A 20,007-nucleotide genomic window follows, 5' to 3' on the forward strand; every position below is an offset into this window, starting at 1 on the left:
CCACCCCCAGCCCCCAAAGATCATTCAATCCAACACCAGCCCAGCGAGTCGCAGACTCTCAGAAATAATTGGAAAGTGGTTTACCAATAGATCACACTCTCCTGGGTTTAGTACCTGGAAGCCCATCCTGGTTGGTTTGGTACCCCTAGAAGCTTCTGGTTCCATCTCCCATATCCAAGCCCTCCCATACCCTGGGTTACTCCTCTCTCTTTTACATCCAACAAATCCGCTCTTCCCTGAAGCTTTCCAACGGTGGAGACACACAGTCACTCTCCCTGCAGGGACCCCTGGCATATCCTCCTGTCTCCCTCGTGGTTGTACCTCCACACAAGGCACTTGGTCTACAGGCGATGTTCAACAGTGTTTGGGGAGCAACTGAACATCACGTACAAGTCATCCAGGGATGAAGGACTGCCTTGGTTGTGAAGATAACTGTTCCCCAGGGGACACTTTAATATTTGAGCAGGTGTCTGGGTTCTTTTGTCCACATTAGAGGTGACCCAGTCATGGCTCTGTACCGAGACATTCAGCAAGGGAATGGCGCACCAGGGACCAGAACCTTGGTATCATGACTCTCTGTGGGCTGTGGTGGCATCTTTGTTTTACCCTTGAATGGAGATGTATTATCACATTTGCCAAGCTTCCCATGCTAAAAACACTTCACAGAAGGCTTATCTCACAGCCATGAAAGTTCCGAGATGAAATTGGATACGTACTCTTTTTAACTACAAATCTTTAAAGAAACTGTCAAAGATAATAACGAGATTCTAATACCTTCGACATGTGCACTGTCAAAATGTACCTGTGACTTCAAAACAACAGGAGAGTCTGTTAACTACCCACTAGAGTTTGGTTCATCATTTTGCTTCTCGTTCAAAACCACTGCCAGTCATAGTGCCCTTCCTCTACTTTGTAGGGGAAATATCTGTTCACCAAGGGGCCCAGGCTGAGAAGTGATGGAGCACATAGTTCTAATCAGAACCAAGGAACCCACTTGACAGGGACTGGCCGTCCAGTTGTTGCTGCTGCCGTCGTCGTTAGCTGCTGTTCAGCCAGCTCCCCCGGGCATGTGGGGACCACATGCACAGAGGAATGAATCACTGCCCAGGCCTGAGTCAGCCTCATACCACTGGGTGCCCTCAGGTTTCCATCAGCGGATTTTTTAGAATGAAATCACCAGACCTCTCTTCCAAGTCTGTCTTAACTTGGCAGTTCCACTGAAGCCTGTTCAGCATCACCTGGTCTTGCAAGCCCCCATTGACAGACAGGTAGAGGCTATGCCTGCGGTGTACTGGCCAAGGATCAAACTTGGGTCTTCTGCATGAACAAGGAAGATTCTGTGGACCACCACCCATGATCAATAAATGCTTGTTTTATAAATGAGTCAGTCTCCTACTTCCCTAAGCTCCTATACAAGATCCCGCCCAACACTCTCCAGCAAAGAGGAAGGAAGTGCTGTCCGGGCCACCACGTGGGGTCTCACCTTGCTCTGGGGCAGCAGGGTGATGTCATCATAATTGATTTGCCACCAGATGTCTTCATGCTGCCTCTGCCGTCTTCCCCTCCGCAGCCTTAAAATCAGACCTGTGTGAATGGGGGGGGGGGAGGGGTTGCAGAGTGGAGACCCAAAGCCCATCTGTAGGCAAATGGACCTCCTCTTACAGAAGGGTCGCAGGTCAGGTGCAGTGTAGCAACAATGAAACATACAACTTCCCTCTCGTTCCTAAATGCTCCCCGCCCCCTCACCACCACTATCATGACTCCAATTCTACCTTACAAATCTGGCTAGACCAGAGGATGTACACTGGCACACATAGGAACTGAAAACACAGGGGATCCAGGACAGATGAACCCCTCAGGATCAGTGGTGAGAGCAGCGATACTGGGAGGGTGGAGAGAAGATGGGGTAGAAAGAGGGAACTGATTACAAGGATCTACATATAACCCCCTCCCAGGGGAGACAAACAGTAGAAAAGTGGGTGAAGGGAAACGTCGGACAGTGTAAGACATGAAAAAGTGATAATAATTTATAAATTATCAAGGGTTCATATGGGAGGGAGCGGTGAGGGAGGGGAAAATGAGCTGATACCAAGGACTCAAGTAGAAAGAGAATGTTTTGAGAATGATGATGGCAACAAATGTACAAATGTGCCTGACACGATGGATGGATGTGTGGGTTGTGATAAGAATGATACGAGCCCCCAATAAAATGATTAGAAAAAGTCAGACCTGCGGCCCAAAACAACCAATACTGATACAAATGAGTGTGGTCTGAGTGTGGACCCAAAGCCTATCTGTAGACAATTCAACATCCCCTCCCACAAGGGTCCCAAGAAAGGGACAAGTTGGTGCAGTGTAGCACGGACTACACACAACATTCCTCTAGTGCTTTAATGCTTCACACACACACACACACACACACACACACAAATCATGACCCCCCAGTTCTACCTTATAAATCCAGCTAGACTAAGCATGTACACTGGTACAGATAAGAGCTCTCAACACACAGAATTCAGGACAGATAAACCCCTCAATAATGGTAATGGGAGTAGCGATACCAGGAGGTAGGGGGAATGGTGTTAGGGGGAGGAGGGGAGAAACAGGGAACTAATCACAGTGATGGACGTATACCACCCCCCCACCACCCAGGAGGGATGAACAACACAAATGTGGTTGAATGGTTGAAGGGAAACAGCAGACAGTGTAAGATGTGAAAACAATAATAATTTATCATTTGACTTTTTGATGGTGGGAGGGGGCAAGAGAGGGAAAAAAGAGGACCTGATACCAAGGGCTCAAGTAGAAAGAAAATGTTTTGGAAATGATTATAGCAACCTATGTACAAATGTGTCTGATACAATTTATGTATGAATTGTTGTAAGAACTATAAGAGCCCCCGATAAAATGATCTTTTAAAAAACAGAGAGAAAATTATGCTGGCAACATATGTACAAATGTGTGTATACAATTCATGTATGGATTGTTATAAGAGCTGTAATAGTCCCCAATAAAACGATTTATTAAAAACAAAAATCAGACCTGTGCCAGCAGCTCCCAAGACAACCGTCAGGACCGTCAGCTTGAGAATCATAGCACTCACATCTGGCAGGTACAGACAGACAGTTACCCAGGTCAGCCTGACCTCAGAAAGAAGGACATCCTGGACTTGACCCCGCCAACCCGATGCCTCCTAAGCTGTCCAGTCGTGGGGCTGGGTGAGGGACTCTGAGCCCACCAGATGCCCTTCACTGCAGGAGCCCCACCTGGACGACCCCTTGACTCCCATGGCCCCCGAAGCACCCTCCCTCAGGTATCGAAACCTCCACGGTAGAGATAGTGCTGATGACATCTGAGGCCACCAGCGCCTGGGATCAGCCGCCTACTGCGTGAGCTCCTTAGAGTCAGCCTCTAGGCACGATCCATCTCACGCCCCTACCCAGGCTTTCGGCTTCCCTAGCCATGAAGTTCCTCCGTGGGTTTCCCTAGAACGGTGACTCGCAAGAGACGGTCGGTGGATTTGTTTTTCATCTTTTGATGACATCTGGAGATCTTTGGGGCTTTGTAATGAGAGAGGTGCTACTGTCATGTAGTGGGTGCTGACCAACCTCCTTCAATGCCCAGGACAGCCCCTGCATGCATAACAAAGAATTATCCAGCTTGAACAATCCTGCCACGGCCGGCCTCCAAGTGGCCACCCACCCACTGCCATCGAGTTGATGCTGGTGGTGACCCCTATATAGGCTTTCTGAGGCTACACCGCATGATGGAACTCCCCAGCCTCACCATCCTTCTGTGCTATCACATGGTGGGTTTGCTGCCTGCTGCTCAGCTCTGCAGCGCCGACCTGGCAGCACCAGGGCTCCCGAAGCGGAAGCACTTACCTGTAAAAGCAGGCTCTGTGTCACAAAGCTCGTGGAATCCACAGCCAGGTTGGTCTTCAGGCAGGGAGCCACGGGGCCAGGTCATTGTGGAGAAATTCCTTGTGGGTCTTAAGGCAAAATACAAAAGAGAGCGCTTACATGATTTATTCTAGGTGGCGCTGCCTTAGGCTTCGCAAGGGCAACTGAAACACGTGTGTCCTGTGCAAAAAGTAGCCTTTGGACCCTTAACCATCCATTTTTCCCATCTCACCCAACGCTCCAAAACCTAGCCTTGCCATGCTCTACTTCATGGGAGAGCCATAGCGTCTTGTCCCACAATATGCTGTCTCATCGATACCTGATGACTTTCTGGTCGCTGTCATAGTGAAGAAAGGGGAGCCAGATGGACCCGTTTCCAGATTTCTGTAGGCTGTAGACTAGGTAGTCCATGCGCCTCTCTCCCCGGGAGCCCACGATCACGGGGCCGGTAATGCCTGGCAAGGTAAAGAGGGCAAGAGGAACCAGTGACTCAAGATGCCCAGCTGCTGGCTCAGATCCACTGAGCCCTGCCCTACCCTCAGATGGTCCTCAGCCACTAGACAGGAGGACACTGCCACTTGAGAGGCCTCAGACTCTGTCCAACTACTCACTGCCCTTTGATACAAAGCAAACGCACTGCAGAGTCAGTTCCAATTCACTGTGACCCTACATAAATCTTCACACAAGCAGACCACCTCACCTTTCCCCTTCAGTGAAGCTGGTAGGGTTGAACCACTGGCCCTGCAGTGGCAATTATGGTAAAATCTAGACTTTACGTGGTAAAAAGACAAGGCACCCTGATGTGCAAACTGTTCGATGTTCATCTTCCATCCTGAAGGTGGGTGGTTAGGATCCATCCAGAAGCTCCTCAGGAGAAAGTTGGTCGGTCGGCCACCATGAAGATGACAGTCCGGAGAATCTCATGGGACCATTCCACTGGGCTACACAGGTTGCTATGCAATCGGACAGTGCCCAGCAACCACGTGGCTAACTGTGGCCTTGTGTGCGTCAGCAGAGTGGAACGGTACTCCAGAGAGTTTCCAACCATGGATCTTTCAGAAGAAGGTCACCAGGCCTTTCTTCCAAGGGGCTTCTGGGTGGATTTGAACTGCCAGCCTTTCCATCAGTAGCCATGTTAGCCATTGGCACCCCTTGAGATTCCTGTCTCTGGGATAGGAGGTGTTGTCACTGTCTTTCTACATGTGAGAACTCGTGTGCCCCAAAGGACTGGCACAGTTGATCAAGTCCCACAGTGAAGTCAGAATGACCCACTTCTAAATCTCCACTCGCCGAACAAGCAACTAAGAAGGGGGTGGATGGATGTCTTCCGAGGTTGCTGTGCCCAGGGTCCCACCAGGGACAGAGTGGTGGAAAGATCAGCTCTCACAGACTTGAGTTTTATTCTTTTTTAAAAAAATAAATCATTTTATTGGGCTCATACAACTCTTAATACAATCCTGCCAATTGAGCAAAGAACCCCCATACATTCATTGCCTTCCTCATTCTCAAAATTCGCCTTCCACTTGGGTTCCTGGAATCAACTCACCTTCCTTTTTCCCTCCCCCTCCCTCCCCGCCCCCCCTCCCTCATGAACCCTTAATAATTTATAAATTATTATTTTATCTTATCTTACACTGACCGGCATCTCCCTTCACCCACTTACCTGTTGCCCATTCCCCAGAGAGGAGGTTATATGTTGATCCCCAAGATCGGTTCCCCCTTTCTACACCCCCTTCCCTCCCGGTATCTCCACTCTCACCGTTGGACCTGAGGGGTTCATCTGTCCTAGATTCCCTGTGTTTCCAGATCCCAACTGTACCACTGTGCATCCTGTGGTCTAACCAGGTTTGCAAGGTAGCGTTGGGATCATGACAGTTGGAGGGGCGGAAGTGTTTAAGAACTAGAGGAAGGTTGTGAGTTTCATTATTGCTACACTGAACCCTGAGTGACTCATCTCCTCCCCCTACCCCTCTGCAATGGATGTCCAGTTGTCTACAGATGGGCATTGGGTCCCCATCATGCACTCCCCTCATTCACCATGATATGATGCATTCAACCTGAAAGTGGCTGTGGGGAGAGACTTTCCAGAAGGACACGATGCCCAGGGGCAGGCCCGCCTGGCCCAGGCAGCCCTGGAGACAGAGAAGAAAGAGTGCACCATGACAGCTGGAAGCCAGGACCTTTCAGGAAAGCCAGGACCCCCACAAGAAAGATGACATCTGTAGCTCTGCACAGGCAGCTCACAGGCCCACAACCTCAAAGCACCGTGGGCTCCCTCCGGCAGCCACCTACCCTGCAGCACAGTGCGATTGGGTCCCTGCAGAGTGCGAACCAGCTGGCGTCCGTCCCGGAAATCTCTCCCGGATTCTTTCATTTCCTCCACGGCCTTAGCGTAGAGCAGGGCTGCGTCATGAAGGTAGGCAGCATACGGGCTCACCTTGAACCGGGAAAGCAAGATATGAGCTTTCCGAAGGCCCACGACCAGCAAGTCATGGTCAGCCCGGGGTCTGGCGGGATCTCTCGCTCAGCACCTGTTCTTCCTGCCAACAAGTAGGGGAGTGGTGCTGTGGACCAGGGCTGGTTGGGGAATGTGTGTGTACGTGATGGGTGCCGGGAAGTGGGGGGAAATGAGGTGGTGTTATTGGATGCCATTGACTTCTCCTTATTCATTAGACCTCCTTGTCCAGTTAGATCACATGATCCCTTAGGGCAAGATTGGTTCTTGGGCATTGTTCAGGAGATGCTGTGGCTTCACTGAGAGGATATAGGCGTTGGGTCCTGGCTAACTGGATTCTAACCCTGACCCTGCCATTAACCGACACTGAGACCCCCATAAGCTCTGAGTCTCAACTCCCTTGAGTATAAAATGGGGATAAAAACATCCGTCATAATGATTCTCCAGGAAGCAGGATGAAACACAATAGGAACAATGCCTATGGTGATGCCTGGCACATTCACACCACATGCCCTGCCATCGGGTTGATCCTGACTCACATGAACCTACAGGACAGAGTGGAACTGCGCCACCAGCTCCAAGCTTCATGGAAGCAGACCGCCACTTCTTTCTCCTGCAGAGCAGCTGGTGGGTTCAAACCATCGACTTTCGGATGAGCAGCTGATCTAAGGAACCACTAAGAAGCCAGAGCTCAATGAAGGTTGTAAGTACATACTTTTCTCTCTCTCTTATTTGTTCAATAAGGAGCTCTGGTGGCATCCTGGTTATTCACTGGACTGCTAACCGCAAAGTCAGCAGTTCAAAACTCTCAGCTACTCCTCAGGAGAAAGATGAGGCTTTTTACTCCTGTAAAGAGCTACAGTGTTAGAACCAACCCCACAGGGGTAATTCCACTCTGTCCGATAGGGTCGCTATGAGTCAGATTTGACTCAACATCAGTGGGTTTGGGTTTTCTTATTTGTTTGGTGGGATCTCTGGTGACAGAGTGGGTTATATTTTGTACTGCTAGTCACAAGTCTAGCAGTTCAAAGCCACCAGCCACTCCACAAGAAGAAGACGGAGCTTTCTACTCCTGTAAAGGCTTATAGTCTCAGAAACCCACAGGAGCAGCTCTTCTCTGAGTTCACCATGAGTCGAAATCGACTCTACTGCAATGTGCATCGACTTTGGCTTCAAGTTGGTTTCCAATATAAAAAAAACCAAACTCACTGCTATCAAGTCAATTCTGACTCATAGTGACCCTGTAGGACAGGGCAGAACTGCCCCTGTGGGTTTCCAAGACTGTAACTCTTTGTGGGAGTGAAAGCTCCATCTTTCTCCTATGGCGTAGTTGGTGGTTTCAAACTGCTGACCATGCAGATTGCAGCCCTGTGCATAACCACTCTGCTACCAGGGCTCCTTGGGGCTTGTTTAGTCAACAAAGTATGAGTACTTGCTAAGTGCCAGGCATGTTTTCTTTTAGTTTGTTTTCTCCACACAGCATCTGGGATAGAGCTAGCAGTAGACAGCTTCTCAAACAGTCAATGACAGTGACAATAATCTTGTGTGTGTTAGGACCTACATATGGACGCCATCTCCCACCCTAATTCCTATTCAACCCTCCTGTCACCAGTGACCCAGTCACCTTTGGGCTCAGCTTGGCCTCACACTGGAAGTTTAGTTTGGCTGATAGTGTCTCTGTAAGAAATAATCTGTGGGAGTCAGGAGCTTGGCTTCATCATCCCACACATTCTTGGCTTGCCACTAATGGGTCTTCTCTCTTAGCTACCTTCTCTGTCTCCCTGCTCCAGCCCACCTCCTTTCCTTGGCCCGTTCGATTCTACATCTCTGTTCTTGTTCTTGACCCTAACATCTTTCTCAAAACAGAAACTGTCTTGGCCCAAACACCCACTGTTATTAGATGGGCGAGGTTTATGGGAGGCTGCTGCCATCCATCTTCAGTCCCGTTCGACTAATGGAGAGACCACGGTATAGGGAGGCTAGGCAAGTCACTGCAAGGTCCATGGTTAGCAAATAAATGGCAGGACTAGGATGAAAGCCCCGCTCACTCCCTCAAAGGTCAATGGCTTTTCATCTAGTAACCTCTGCCCCATCCGGGGTTCGGGAGAGCAGATTCCACAAGGGGCATTGACTTTGGCTTGTGAAAGAAGGGGAAGGACCTGTGTAGTTGGAGTGGACGTGTCTGAAGGTGGAAGGGGGAAGGGGAGATGATGAGTGAGAGGGATAAAATGCAAAAGCCCAACCCAAGGTCTCCTCCTCCGGGGGTGGGGGCTGGAGGGAGGGGGGCTCCGTGTCAGACCTGCTCCTCCGAGGAGATGGAGCTGTTGAAGGGGGGCCTCCCGAGCCTTCGGTAGACTTGTTTCCAGAAACCTTCATCTCCAGGCCCTTTTCCAGAGGTGCTGAAGGTGAGGAGAAGTACTGACTCATAGATGTTTGGGGAGCGGGTGCCCTTCTGATATGTCAATGCTTCCTTCCAAAAGCTGTCCTACAGAGGAACGGCACAATTGTAGGCAAACAGAAGGGCACTCGAGCAAGTGCTGAATTGAAACCAGTGCATGCCAATCCTCGGGTTTCAAACCCCCTGAGAGACAGTGGCGACCAGCCGACAGAGAAGCAGTGGAGAGGAAGACAAAGACTAAGTCGGACAAAATAAAAACTCAACCCGGCCACCAAACAGCCAAGTCAGAAAGCGCACCTTCTGAGAAGAAACCAGCTGTTGTAGAGACAGCCAGCCAGCGCTCAGGATTGTCAGCTCCTATTTCCGATGGCCACTCCTGTGTTGGGTTATTTTTAATACCATCTACCTTGCTACTGTAGTGGAAGTGATCCCCTTGCTGTACGGATGTCCATTGAAACCTGTGAGAGCTGAAACGCAATGGGACTGCCTTGCTTTTCCGAGTTTCTCAAGTTTTCCTCCTCTGACCGGGTGTGCCTTTCCATGGTTCTCTAATTGTGGGAAATACTTGGGGAAGACACTGTCTTAAAAGAGGGAGATGGGGGGGCGGGCAGCGGGGACAGAGATAGGGCAAACCATGGGGAAAGGCTGATCAGTTGCTTAAGTGGTGGGATGCAGAAAAAACGATCCGATATGAGGTAAACCCAACAAAGAGTTCACAATGAAGAAGAAAACACTGGGATTGTTGCTCCTCCTCCTCCTCGGCTCTCTCCTGGCACTGCTTTCAGCGTCTGCAGGTTTTCCTGTGCGCCTGCTCCTTCTTTATCGACTGTCTCTTCAGCTGGCTTTGCGTGTTTGTGACACCAGTAGGAAATTGACGGTCCCACTATCTTGCGCGTTAACGACATGCACCTGGCAGGAGTAGACGCCAACGTGGGAGGCGAGAGTAGCACTGGCTGGGGGTGGCCGAGGGGTTAGGGGTCAGCTTGGCTGGGCCACGAGTCTCTGCGGTGGCAGTGATGTAGGAGATGACTTACGGTTGTGTAATGACGACACCCTCCTTTTGGGGGCTCCGATGTGCTCATCTTCCCATTTCACATGATGCCAATTTTCACACAACGGCCTGCTCTTGGTCCCTAACCACACTGGTAAGTGAGGAGTGGTGTTCATGAAGGGCAGTTGGACTGTCCCTGATATCCCTATAGCTCCTCCTTTCCTACCCTGAGAGCTGTCCATAAAATGATTCGCATGTAACGAGGTGTGTGTGTGTGTGTGTGTGTGTGTGTGTGTACATGTGAGGGTGTGTTATATGTAACTGGTGTGACACTATAATGCTGTCCTGCAACTCCATCTCCCTCTTCCTTCTTCTTGCGTTATATTGGGGAGACATCTATAGAATAGATTGATGTTACTCTCTTAAAGACAGCATGGAATTCCATTCGATGGGCATTCCATGGCATGTTTTTACTTCTACTCTTCCCTCTCTCTACCCCTACTAAACGGTTTGGGTTTGATCATGCAGGGCTTGGGAGAAAAGGGCTTCTCTGCCAACACCGAAAGCAGGTCTATTGGCTTTTAGTCTCATCTGCCTGAGAAGCGATGGGAAGAATAAGGAGGTGGACAGCGGAGGCACAAAGGTACTCGGGAATTCCTGGCACAGCTTTAAAATCCCATTTAGTCACCCAAAGAAACCCAGGGCCCTGTTGATAATCGGAAAGGCTTGATAAAGAAAAAAGAACAGAAAGCTGGAATATTATTACCTATCTTTCTTTACTGCCTCTTGCCTTACTTCAGCTTCTTATGAGCACGTAAAATAAATTCCCTTTAGAGCTGGCGTGTGTGTACAATGTGTCCCTAAGAAATAGCCTTGTTAGGCTGCTCGTAGATGGTCTACTCGTGTAGTTTAGAACTGCCCCTGTGAGTTTCTGAGACAGTAGCCCCCGTGTTTCTCCAGGGGAGCCGCTGGGGGTTTCTAACTGCTGCCCTTGCCCTCAAATGACCACTGTGTCACCAGAACACAGACCCAAAAGGTCACACATTGTACGATCCCATTCACATTCACACACACACACAAAGCTGGGAAAATACAGAATGGGGGCAAAGGGGTGGAGACAGAATATGGACTGACTGCCTATTGGGTATGGCGTTCCCTTCTGGGGAGATGAAAACATTCTGGAACCAGCTGGTGGTGATGGTTACATAGCATGTATGACCTCAGTGCCCCCGAATTAGTAACTTTAAAAGGAGTAAATAAATACATGTTAGGTGAATTTCACCTTTCTTTCTTACTTTCTTTTTTAATCGTTTTATTGGGGGCTTGTGCAACTCTTATCACAATCCTTCCATCCATAGTTTCAAGCACATTTGTACATTTGTTGCCATCATCATTCTCAAAACATTTTTTTACTTGAGCCCTTGGTATCAGCTCCTCATTTTCCCCTCCCTCACGAACCCTTGATAATTTATAAGTCATTGTATTTTCCTTCTCTCTCTCTCTCTCTCTCTCTCTCTCTCTCTCTCTCTCTCTCTCTCTCTCTCTCTCTCTCTCTCTCTCTCCCTCTCTCTTCTCTCCTCTCTCTCTCCTCTCTCTCGCTCTCAGATGAAGGGTCAAAATAGCTGCTGCTTGCTACCACAGAGCAGAGCATCACGGTCTGGGACCAGCTCAGCCACTCATTAATTGGGCAAAAGAATGCCGGGCACGTTTCTCTACTCAGTCCCACTCTCCTGGCCTTACGTTGCGAGTGTAAGAGCGCCTCCACCAGGTGGTAATAAAAGGTGCCCGGTGCTAGCCCGTGCTGAGCCCAGCATGCGCCCCAAGCCTGCTACCCACAGAGAGAGCTCCCGAGGGCTCAGGAGCACCCACCTCAACTCGCTGCAAAATGATGAAGACAAATTCTCCCGTGTCCAGTCCCAGGCTCTGGGCAGCCAGCAGGGTCACGTGCGCCTCATGGGTGCTGCATATCAGGACGATCACTGTAAGGAGAGAACATGGAGGCAGTCAATTGCACCCTGGCGCCCACCAGGACGCAAGCGCATACGCTTTGAAACGACTAGCCTGAAGCCCCTCCAAATGAGTCGGGCCTTTTCCTTTCCTTGAGCGTGCTCCAGGAAGCGGGAGCGGCTGGATTCGCCCTGAGAGGGTGCTTCAGAAGCAGGCGTGCAAGTCCTCTGCAAACCAGCAGTGACTGCTCTACCGAGCTCAAGTCTTCGCAAACCAGAAAAAAGTTGGAGCGTACTTTTGCATTCGGCTCTCCTTAGTTAAATTGGCACCAGAAATTTGGAATGACGGGCCTGGTTTGTGACTTGTTAGTCACATACTCAGATCGGAATTCTTCAGGGCCTTTGAGTTGGGACCAGAGTAAGGAAGAGAAAAGGAGAGGGTCAAGGCGCTTAGCGCCCCTCTCACCCCACCAGTAGTCATTTTGAGGACATGTAAATGAAGCAGTGATTTTTTTTTAATTCAGTCAATTATAATCTATTCGTGAGGGGCCCGAGCGGCTTAGTGGTTCAGGTATCAGGCTGCTAACCTCAAGATCAGCAGTTGGAAAGTACCAGCCTGTCCACAGGAGAAAGAGGAGGCTTTCTGCTCCTATGAAGATTTACCCTCTCGGAAACCCACAGGGACAGGCCGACAGTCACTCTATGACAGTCTGTGAATGCTTGAGGGAGGGAGGGAGGTAACCTATTCATCAGAACTCCTTTGCCACGTGCCAGGCAGGAACAGTGCTCGGCTCAGATTGTAGCAGGGAGTGAGGCAGAAAGTGTCCTGACTGTAGGAAGCTGGTATTCCAGGAGACAGACAGTATACAAGTGAATAAATTAAAATGAGCAATTTAGTTTCTAGTTAGCGGGATGTAGGGAAGCAAGGATGCTGGGGAGAAAATTACTCTGCAAAAAAAAAATTTTTTTTTAATTTTAATGGGCCCAAGCAGAAAGCAAATGTTTTGAGAATGGTTAGGACAATAAATGTACGCATGTGCTCAATACAATGGATGGATATATATATGGATTGTGATAAGAGTGGTACGAGCCCCCAATAAAATGATTTTTTTTTTTAAAGAAAAGTTCCCTGCATCCAGGAATCAGACAGGCAGGGAGTGAGCCTGGACCAAGTCTGCAAGGATGAGAGGAAGCTGCCCTGAAATAGCTGAGCCTGGGGTGGGACTGCAGGTGGCACTCCAATCCCAAATCCCTAAGGCTAAGTCCACTTTCGGCTAGCCTTACTTTATGTGGAGAGCAGTCAGGAGTCAGTGAGTCCTTGCTGCTAACCATGCTAGAATGGAGAGTCTCCTAAGCACCCCAACAAAAATAATTGCTAACCCATGTTGACCAAGTAACTACGTCTAGACCCAGTGCTATGTCCTTCATAGGCACGATCTTGTTCAATCCTCAGAATTCATAGAGGTAGGTAAGAGGATTGTCCTCACTTTACAGATAAGAACAGAGAGGTTCAGGTCCTTGCCCAGGAGCACACAGCCCATGCTGTGAACAACTACGGAAGTGCCGGGCCCAGTCCATCCAGAAGATGCTCCAGACCTTACTGGGGCCATCATACCATGAGAGCCACTGGAGCTTCACTTTGAACCAAAAAGCAATGCTCTCTTGGTGATGTGGGGCCAGGAAGGGGGCTGCTTTTATATTTCATTATGTTGGGAACAATTTCCATCTGCTATTGTCACCCACAGCAAACCAAAAGTTCTTCGTGGTTAGGGACACCCACACCCCCGCCCCCCACCATGCGTTTTTCCTATTTGTCTTTTCAAACATAAGCAAGGGGAGACTTTTTTCTTTTTAAACTCACCTCTGGCAACTGCGGCCATGCTTCTAAGACTCTCTTGAAGGGAGGCTGGATCCTGGGTGGCAGATGGCACATGGGCGGTGATGGTGAACTGGGCTTGGAGTTTCTTCTCTACAACCGTCCACATCTCATCCAGTCCATCCCAGGAGGCAGCTCCCGAGTAGCCTCCAAACATCCCAATGTGTTTCCACCCCAAGTACTGCAGAGTTTTCCGGAGCACCTCACCCATCTCCTGCATGGGGGGCACGAGCCTCACACAGGTGTCGTACAAGAAGTGGTTCTCCAGTTTATCCGTTTGTCCCACAAAGTCAAACATGGGGATATTCCACTCAGAAGCCAGCAAGCCAATAACCTTGAAAGTAAACAGAAGAATGCGTTTCCATAGCTGAGTTTAGGCTACCTTCAAACTCCCTATGTTGGATAGATGGGCCGTACGGGGCCCTCACTTTTGAAATGTGGATGCAATGGCTTGGATCCAATGGACCTCAGAAGACAAGGATAACAGTGAGAAGAATGTGTGCATCCTGTGTGTCAAGCGCTCCATGAAGAGCTTAGATAGAACGAGCTAAACTCCTAGAAATGTTTCTCCGGTATTATCCTTATCCCATTTTATAGAAGAAAAACCACGGAGGCACAGAATGTAAGTTTCTTGCCTACCGGCACAAAGTTAGCAAATAACAGAGCCAACATCGAAACGGAGGCAATCTGGTCCCAGAGCCCTCATTTATAATGTCAGCTCAACTCTCAATGTCAGCATTCTTTCTCAATTAATTCTTTTTTAAAAAATCATTTTATTGGGGGCTTGTACAATTCTTATCACAATGCATACATCCATCCATTGTATCAAGCATATCCGTACATTTGTTGCCATCATCATTCACAAAACTTTTGCTTTCTATTTGAGCCCTTGATATCAGCTCCTCATTTTCCCCCTCCCTCCCCACTGCCCTCTCCCTCATGAATCCTTGATAATTTATAAAATATTATTATTTTGTTATATCTTACACTGTCCGACGTCTCCCTTCACCCATTTTTCTGTAGTTCATCCCCAAGGGAGGAGGTTATATGTAGATCCTTCTCATCGGTTCCCTCTTCCTACCCCACCTTCCCTCCACCCTCCCGGTATCACCACTCTCACCACTGGTCCTGAAGGGATCATCTGTCCTAGATTCCCTGTGTTTCCAGTTCCTATCTGTACCAATGTATATCCTCTGGTCTAGCCAGTTTTCTTAATTAATTCTTTATTCATTGCTCGTTAGGCGCCAAGTCTTCGCAAGGAACTTTGGAGAAGTTGCATTTATAGAAGCACATATAAATCAAAAAAGCTCTAGTGTTCAATACACCCACCCTTCAAGAGAGACAGACAATGGGCACACTGTAGTTTAGAGAAGAAAGAAATTACTGCTGATTTGGGAATTAGAGATGAGGTGGGTAGAGGGATTAAAAATGTCTTCATGACATTTGAGCTTGATTTTATAAGCTTTGAATAAGCTGTTCATGTGTCCATCAGGGAGCTCCAGGAGAAACCGAGAATCAAATTCAAATGTTACTTTTCTCCACAATTCGCCGACATTAATAACAGTTTGGCAATACATTTGAGAATTAGAATGAGGATGCTCCTTCCTAGTTAGACTTCTCCTCAGCACCTCAGATCATGCAATAACCAATCAACAACCAAACTCACTGCCATAAAGTTGGTTCCAATTCATAGAGGCCCTGTAGGGCAGAGTAAAACTGTCCTTGTGGGTGTCTGAGGTTGTAAATATTTACAGAAGTAGAAAGCTTCTTCTTTCTCCCTTGCAGAAGCTGGTGCCTTTGAACTACTGACCTTGAAGTTAGCAGCCCAATTTATAATCCACTACCACACGAGGGCTCAACAAAGAACATCAACAAAGTGTATCCCATTAGCCAACACATAAATGCCATTCGTTGTCCTGGGTTTCTTGATCTAATTTATTGCTATCTCTCGCATTCTGGGGTTTTTCCCCATTTGCTTTCCCCATCACAGTAATTTATTATATGCCCGTGAAGCAAACCTAAACAAGTGACCATTTTCTTGTTGAAACCAAGCATTGGTTTGTCATTGGTTTGTTTTTCATTCGATTTTCTGAATGATATGGCTGACAACAGTAGGATGGGAAACACTGAGTCTACACACATCAGCTTCAAGTGCACACCATCAACAAAAGGGGCGGGAGGGTGGGTAAGTGACTATTTCCCGATTTGAAAGGTTTTCTGAGAGGATGCTAACTGTTCTAATGACTTCTCCAATTACACTTCAAAGAAATGATCCTCAAAACCACTATGCAGTCATTTGAACAATAATACAAACTTTGGCAAGAGATTATTTGCGTCTGGACTCTAGTCTTTAAAATCACCCCCTTTTTTCCCCAGTGGAAACTGCGCCAATGTTTCTAAAGGGCTGTATACTCTACCTCAGCCGCTTCTGGGCATGCTGGTCCAAACAGAGCGGAGATCTGTTCATGCTGGACCTGGCTGATGAAAACAGAGAGGGCCTCCTTGGCACTGCAGCTTGCGCGGGTGTAAGTAAACTCCCAACTGAAGTTTCCCCGGGAAGCCAGCTCCAAGTTGACCTGCTCGATGGCCATCTGAAGGCCGGCACCCAGTCTTTGCACACTGAATGGATGAGAGATGTTCCAGGGGGCCTGGAAGCCCACCCTGACTTTAGCAGCCTCAAGCCAAATCCCCAGCACACTAGGCAAGAGCATCAGAAATAGCACTGGGTGGGCAGCATGGTACTCAACCCTGACACAGAGCCCAGAGCGGCGCAGGGCTTTAGGACCCATCCTGGGAGCCTTGGGAGGCATCTAACATCCGTGTCCCTGCAGAACTCCGAGCTGCTCCACCTCCTGACCACTTCGGCTAGAGCTTATATGACAATACCTGAGTCCCCTGAGGGCCACAGCTTGCTTTCCATCCAGTGTGCTAATTAATCCAAGCCCTGCCCTTTCTGTGTCACTTCATACACAACCTACGGTCAGCAGAGGCTGTGCGAAGAGGCTGAGGCAGGTCCAGAGGCCTGAGTACCAACCCGGTGACACCACCTCAAGCCGCCAGATGGTTCTGTGCTTCTCTGTGTCAAATGCTGATCCCACAACATATTTGTTGTGTAACTTGAGACATGTTCTTTGCCCTCTCTAAGCCTCCATCTTCTGATCTGTAAAATGGGGATAAAATTGTAATGGAATCTTCCTGTAGGGACACGAGCTAAGGCTCCAAAGTGACCATGCTTCAGCTAAGGAGGCATTCCTGGTATGTCCTTTGGGTCACCCAGACACCTCCTCCCACAGGCAGTCGTGCCAGACACCCTGTGAATGCTTTCTCCTTCCCCCTTATCACAAAGTTGACCTAACAATGAGTCTCAAATCATTTCAGTTACCCACCTCACTCAACGTTGATTAGAAAGAGTCACAGCCACCCCTTCGGGGGTCCTTTCCTGTCCAGCCAGTTGCCACTGAATGCAGTAATGATCTCAGGGTCTATAAGCAGCCCCCTCACACCCCTTGCTGGGTGCAAATACACGAATGTCCCTCAGCCTGGGTCCAGATCCGTTTGTCAGTCTCTCATCCTCTACATATAGTGAGTCTCTCCTTCTTTGGGGCTTGAGCCCAAACACTTCTTCTAAGTCATACGTTGTGATGTCGTTGTTGTTGGGTGTCATCGAGTCAGCTCTGACTCACAGCGACCCTGTGCACAACAGAATGAAACACTGCACAGTCCTGTGCCGCCCCCACCGTTGATCCTATGCCCGCGCCCATTGATGCAGCCACTGGGTCAATCCATTGCACCCAGGCCACCTTCTTTTGTGCTTCCCTTCCACTTAACCAAACATGCCGTCTCTCTTCAGAGACTGGTCTCTCCTGACAATAAGTCTAAAGTATGTAAGACTAAGTCATGCCATCCTTGCCTCTAAGGAGCACTCTGGCCTGACATCTTCTAATAAAGATGGGTTTGTCCTTTTAGCAGTCCATGGCACTTTCAATATCCTTCTCCAGCACCACAGTTCCAATGTAACTATTCTTCTATGGTATTCTGCAATCAATTTCCAACTTTCACCTGCATATGATGCAATGGAAGATACCTCGGCTCGGGTCAGGTGCACCTTAATCTGTAAAGTAACACCTTTGTTCTTCAATACTCCAAAAAGACCTGTGGCAGGTTTGCCCAGTGCAATACGTCTTTTGTTCTCTTGGCTACGGTTTCCAAAAGCATTGGTTGTGAATCCAGGCAAGACAAAAATCCTTGGCAACTTCACTCTTTTCTCGATTTACCATGATGGTACCTGTTGGTCTAGTTGTGAGGATTTGGGTCACCCTTACACTGAGTTTTAACTCTTACTGAAGGCTACAACCTTGAGCTTCATCAAAAAAGTGCTTCAATTCCTTCTCACTTTCAACAAGCAAGGTTGTGTCATCTGCATACCACGGGTTGTTAATAAGCCTTTCTCCCATGCAATTCTTCTTCATATAATCCAGTTTCTCTGATGATTTGCTCAGCATACAGATTAAACAAGTATGGTGAGAGGTTCCAACTCTGGCACACACCTTTCTTGATTTTAAATCATGCAGTATTCCCGGGCTCTGTTCACACAACTGCCTCTTGATCCATGCACAAGTTCCAAGAACACAATGAAGAGTTCAGGAATTCCCATTTTTCTCAAGCTTATCCACAGTTTATTCTGGTCCTCACAGTCTAATTCCTTTGCATAGTCTATTAAACACAAGTAAGCATCTTTCCGGTACATAGTAGTGGTAGTTTTAGATGTCAACGAGTCATTTCTCATTCATAGTGGCCCCATGTGCCCCAGAAGGAAACACTGCCTGATCCAACTTTAACCTCCCAGTTGTTTGTATACCTTAGCTCATCATTGCAGCCACTAAGTCAATCCATATCATTGAAGGTCTTCTTCGCTGACCCTCTACTTTACCAAGCATGATACCCTTCTCCGGGGATTTATTCTTCCTGATAGCATACCCCGTGCCCTGGTGGCACAGTAGGTTACAAATTGGGTTGATGATGGTGAGTGATGAGTGTATTGTTCATTGTTGATAATGATTATAACAAAATGATAATATTTATCACTTGATGAATTCATCTTATAAGAATTTTTTTCTAGAATAAATTAGATAAATAGCCATGAGCAAGCTTACCAAGCCCTGATAGCACAGTGTTTATGAACTGGGGTGCCAGCCACAAAGTCCACAGTTAGAAACCACAAGCTGTTCCATGGAAGACAAAAGGGCCTTTCTAATCCTATAAAGAACCACAGTCTCAGAAACCCAACAGGGGCTGCTCTGCCCTGTCCCATAGTCGGTCAACTCAATGGCAGTGACTGATAACATGTAGATAATTCAAAAGGTCCACTGGCTAAGGTCAAAGGATCTCCACTAACCTTCTTATTAAGCTATTGATTGGCCTCAAGGTGGCTTTAGGAAACAGATTTCTTCCAAGCTCAGATTCAAAGGGACATCTACTGGCAAGTGGCGTGCATGGGACACCCCTTGGACCGTGAAATCTGGGATATAGGTGATTTCACGGGGTTTCTCACTGACAACTATGAGCAGTAACCAAATGAATGTAAGAAACAAGGAAGGAGTGAGCTGAACAAAACATTTCAAGTGGCAGCTGGAAAAGACAAAGTAAAGTATTGTAATGAAATGAAATGTGCAAAGAAAACCACAAGTCAACTCTTGACTTACATTCAGCATAACTCAAGTTGAAAGAACTGCAGAAAAACTCAAGTCCTGAGTTGCTATGTTGAAGGATTCTGTGGGGGAAAATATTGAATGATGTAAGGCCGGACACACTTGTTAACAGTGCCTTAATGTATGGAGACTGCGTGCAGAAGGAAGATCCTAAGCCGGGTCGCACCTGTTTGGAGCATGGGTTTTTCTTGTTGAACTTTATAGGCTACATTGTGTGTAACAGAAGAGATTTTATGATGTTTACTAGCAAGTCCTTCAACGAGGAAGATGGCAAGAGAAAGTGTCACCTTTGACCATCTATGTGATAATTGTTATCACTTAGATACCAGACCTGAGTGTACATTCCCTATTGTCGATGGATTTCAGGAGAGTACCACGCTGTGTCTGTTCAGTGGCAAAGCCCAAGATACTATTACTGTTCTTCCTGATGACCCACAACAGACTCCTGTTCTGCAGATCCTTCTGCAGCTCTGTTGTAACCACATAGTGTTCATTTACAATCAACAAGCCTGATGATATGTATTTCTTCATAGTGAAAATTCTTTACTTTTTTTTTAGTTTAGATTGGTCTAATCTTTGAGATAAAAAGCCATTTAGGGAATTTCTGCTCTCCAGGACTGAATTCGTGCTGAGTTCCCAATTGCCACCAGAGTAAGAACATCATTATTAGAAGCATATTAGGAGCATCCCAGATAAGCCTGGAGCACAAAGCATTATTAGGAGCATCCCAG

The 20,007-nt window shown here is 47.9% G+C and overlaps 1 protein-coding gene and 1 pseudogene across 1 annotated transcript in view; one reads left to right on the top strand and one right to left on the bottom strand.

Annotated features, from left to right (window-relative positions):
• Positions 1 to 16,357, bottom strand: part of LOC142428675 (guanylate cyclase 2G-like) — a 46,995-nt gene extending 30,638 nt beyond the window's left edge. Inside the window, exons 1-9 of the mRNA XM_075533465.1 lie at positions 15,986 to 16,357; positions 13,554 to 13,902; positions 11,616 to 11,725; positions 8,657 to 8,842; positions 6,195 to 6,339; positions 4,222 to 4,357; positions 3,885 to 3,991; positions 3,043 to 3,105; positions 1,484 to 1,584 (exon numbers count right to left, since the gene is read on the bottom strand). Of these exons, the coding sequence (XP_075389580.1) occupies positions 1,484 to 1,584; positions 3,043 to 3,105; positions 3,885 to 3,991; positions 4,222 to 4,357; positions 6,195 to 6,339; positions 8,657 to 8,842; positions 11,616 to 11,725; positions 13,554 to 13,902; positions 15,986 to 16,357 (1,569 nt within the window). The remainder of the gene's footprint in view (positions 1 to 1,483; positions 1,585 to 3,042; positions 3,106 to 3,884; positions 3,992 to 4,221; positions 4,358 to 6,194; positions 6,340 to 8,656; positions 8,843 to 11,615; positions 11,726 to 13,553; positions 13,903 to 15,985) is intronic.
• A 3,038-nt stretch (positions 16,358 to 19,395) lies between these two features.
• LOC142428676 (protein Churchill pseudogene) lies at positions 19,396 to 19,789 on the top strand (annotated as a pseudogene).
• Positions 19,790 to 20,007: the final 218 nt, after the last annotated feature.

This window comes from Tenrec ecaudatus, chromosome 16 (assembly GCF_050624435.1).
Source record: "Tenrec ecaudatus isolate mTenEca1 chromosome 16, mTenEca1.hap1, whole genome shotgun sequence".
In the NCBI taxonomy this organism is placed as follows: domain Eukaryota; kingdom Metazoa; phylum Chordata; class Mammalia; order Afrosoricida; family Tenrecidae; genus Tenrec; species Tenrec ecaudatus.